Source organism: Triticum aestivum, chromosome 2A, assembly GCF_018294505.1.
Source record: "Triticum aestivum cultivar Chinese Spring chromosome 2A, IWGSC CS RefSeq v2.1, whole genome shotgun sequence".
NCBI lineage: Eukaryota > Viridiplantae > Streptophyta > Magnoliopsida > Poales > Poaceae > Triticum > Triticum aestivum.
Window position 1 is genome coordinate 720,374,540 of NC_057797.1, and position 1,859 is coordinate 720,376,398.

A 1,859-nucleotide genomic window follows, 5' to 3' on the forward strand; every position below is an offset into this window, starting at 1 on the left:
CCTCTTACATTGTTGAGGTGGCAGCTGGGGTCTTCTGACTAGAAATGAAAAAAAAATGGTTTTCTATCATTAAAGCCGTGTGGTACTTGCACGCTCCTTTCGATAGCCATCGGACAATTACTTTTTTTTAGATGTGCTAGGGAACAGTTGACCCTGAACTAACTTTGTAAAAGGCTTCTTCTTCCATGGTTAGTAGTTTCTTTGCTATAGACAAACATGTTGTTTCCATGACAGAAGATCAACATGTAGTTTTGAAATATTCTTGGGTCGAATCTCATTGGGTTGAGTGGAAGGAAGCAAGCCACCATGTCAAGGTCCAGCACAAAAGTTGAACACAAAACATTAGCAAATGTGTTTGCCAACATAATTTGGGTAAAGTCTTTGCTTAAGACATTCCAAGAGGGAAGGGCGATGATGGTGACATGCCTTCAGCTCGCTATAGTGTTTGTAGTCGTCGTTTGGTGGTCTACGGACCAAGATGTGGTTTTTTTTACTTCTTGTGTTCTTTATACTGCCTTGCCTTGACAGTTAATGAATATAACGGAAGTATTTTCCAGCAAAAAAGAAAGAAACTCCAAGCATCATCAGCAATAGTGACATGTTTATGGCGTGACAACTCAGGAGATACATATATGCCTATTAGCTAACCCAGTTTTTCATGCTCGAACCAAACGTAATGAGATTGATTTCTATTTGGTTAGAGAGATGATTGCCGAACACCCCTCACCTGTAATGGGTATGATTGGTTTAGCTAGGTTTAACCACATCTTTCTTGTGAACTGTAACTTCCTAGGGGTGGATATATACACTTCAACAATCTGTATAGACAGTACTGCAGCGAAGTTTGGCTGGATGTAGAACATACTACAACCGTTGTATGAACGATTGAGTGAGAGAAATTAAACAGGCTTGACGTACAACGTAGAACGTACTACAGTGTTTAAAGGTCATCTCACTTGAAAAAGTATGGTGTACAAGCTTGTTGATGTACAAATGTTTGTCATTACTCCGTGGGAGGTTGGTTGCACATGTGCACTCAGTTTTCAGCAACGTCGGATCAACTTTTTCAGCAATTAACTGGAACTGTACATGCATGTACGTGCGTGTTCGCTATACAATTATAGTAGTAACATGCACCGACACGCACGGAGTTAACCGATTTGCAACCACACATGTTTCAAGCACCTTTTTTCAGTGTCGGCAGAAGAGTAGGCAATTCATTAATCAGGAGAAGATGCTATAGTAACAATTTTCAAATGGCAGCAGTAAGTCCCACAGGTATGGGTAAGACACCAAGGTATTCATACACTACTGCATTAAGCAATTCCATTTTCCATGTATGCCTCGAGATGGCATGGCACATGGAGGAATTAAGACCTTCCTCACATGGAGGGGGTATACCGTATACAGTACACACACTGGCTGGATTATCCTCTTGCGAGCTCTGTCAGTGGAGTTAATTTAGAGTAGTGCATGTAGTATATACGGTGAGCATGCGTACATGGAAGGTATACACATACAGAAAAGGATGACACATACGCTAGTACGTGCGTATAGATACTTACCCATGAAGTCGGTGGGTATGAGCCCGTTGGAGAAGCGGCCGGTGGGCTCGTGGTTGGCGAAGTCCTTGCCGTAGGGCGCGTGGTTCGCCTTCACCACCGTGTGGAGGCCGTTGTTGTTGCCGGGGTCCATGATGGAGTCGCCGAACACGATCACCGCCGTCACCAGCGGCCCCTTCTTCTCGCACACACCCGGCGGCGCCATCGCCAGGGCCACCACCACCACCGCTGCGACGAGGGCCGTCCTGCAGCTCCTCCTCATCGCCAGCATGTTTCGGTTGTCTCAGTGCGTACGCG

At 45.0% G+C, this 1,859-nt stretch overlaps 1 protein-coding gene across 1 annotated transcript in view; it reads right to left on the reverse strand.

Moving 5' to 3' along the window:
- The window catches only part of LOC123186195 (GDSL esterase/lipase EXL3), a 3,905-nt gene extending 2,046 nt beyond the window's left edge, over window positions 1-1,859 (reverse strand). Inside the window, exon 1 of the mRNA XM_044597980.1 lies at window positions 1,566-1,859. Coding sequence (XP_044453915.1) covers window positions 1,566-1,833 — 268 coding nt within the window. The 5' untranslated portion in view covers window positions 1,834-1,859. The remainder of the gene's footprint in view (window positions 1-1,565) is intronic.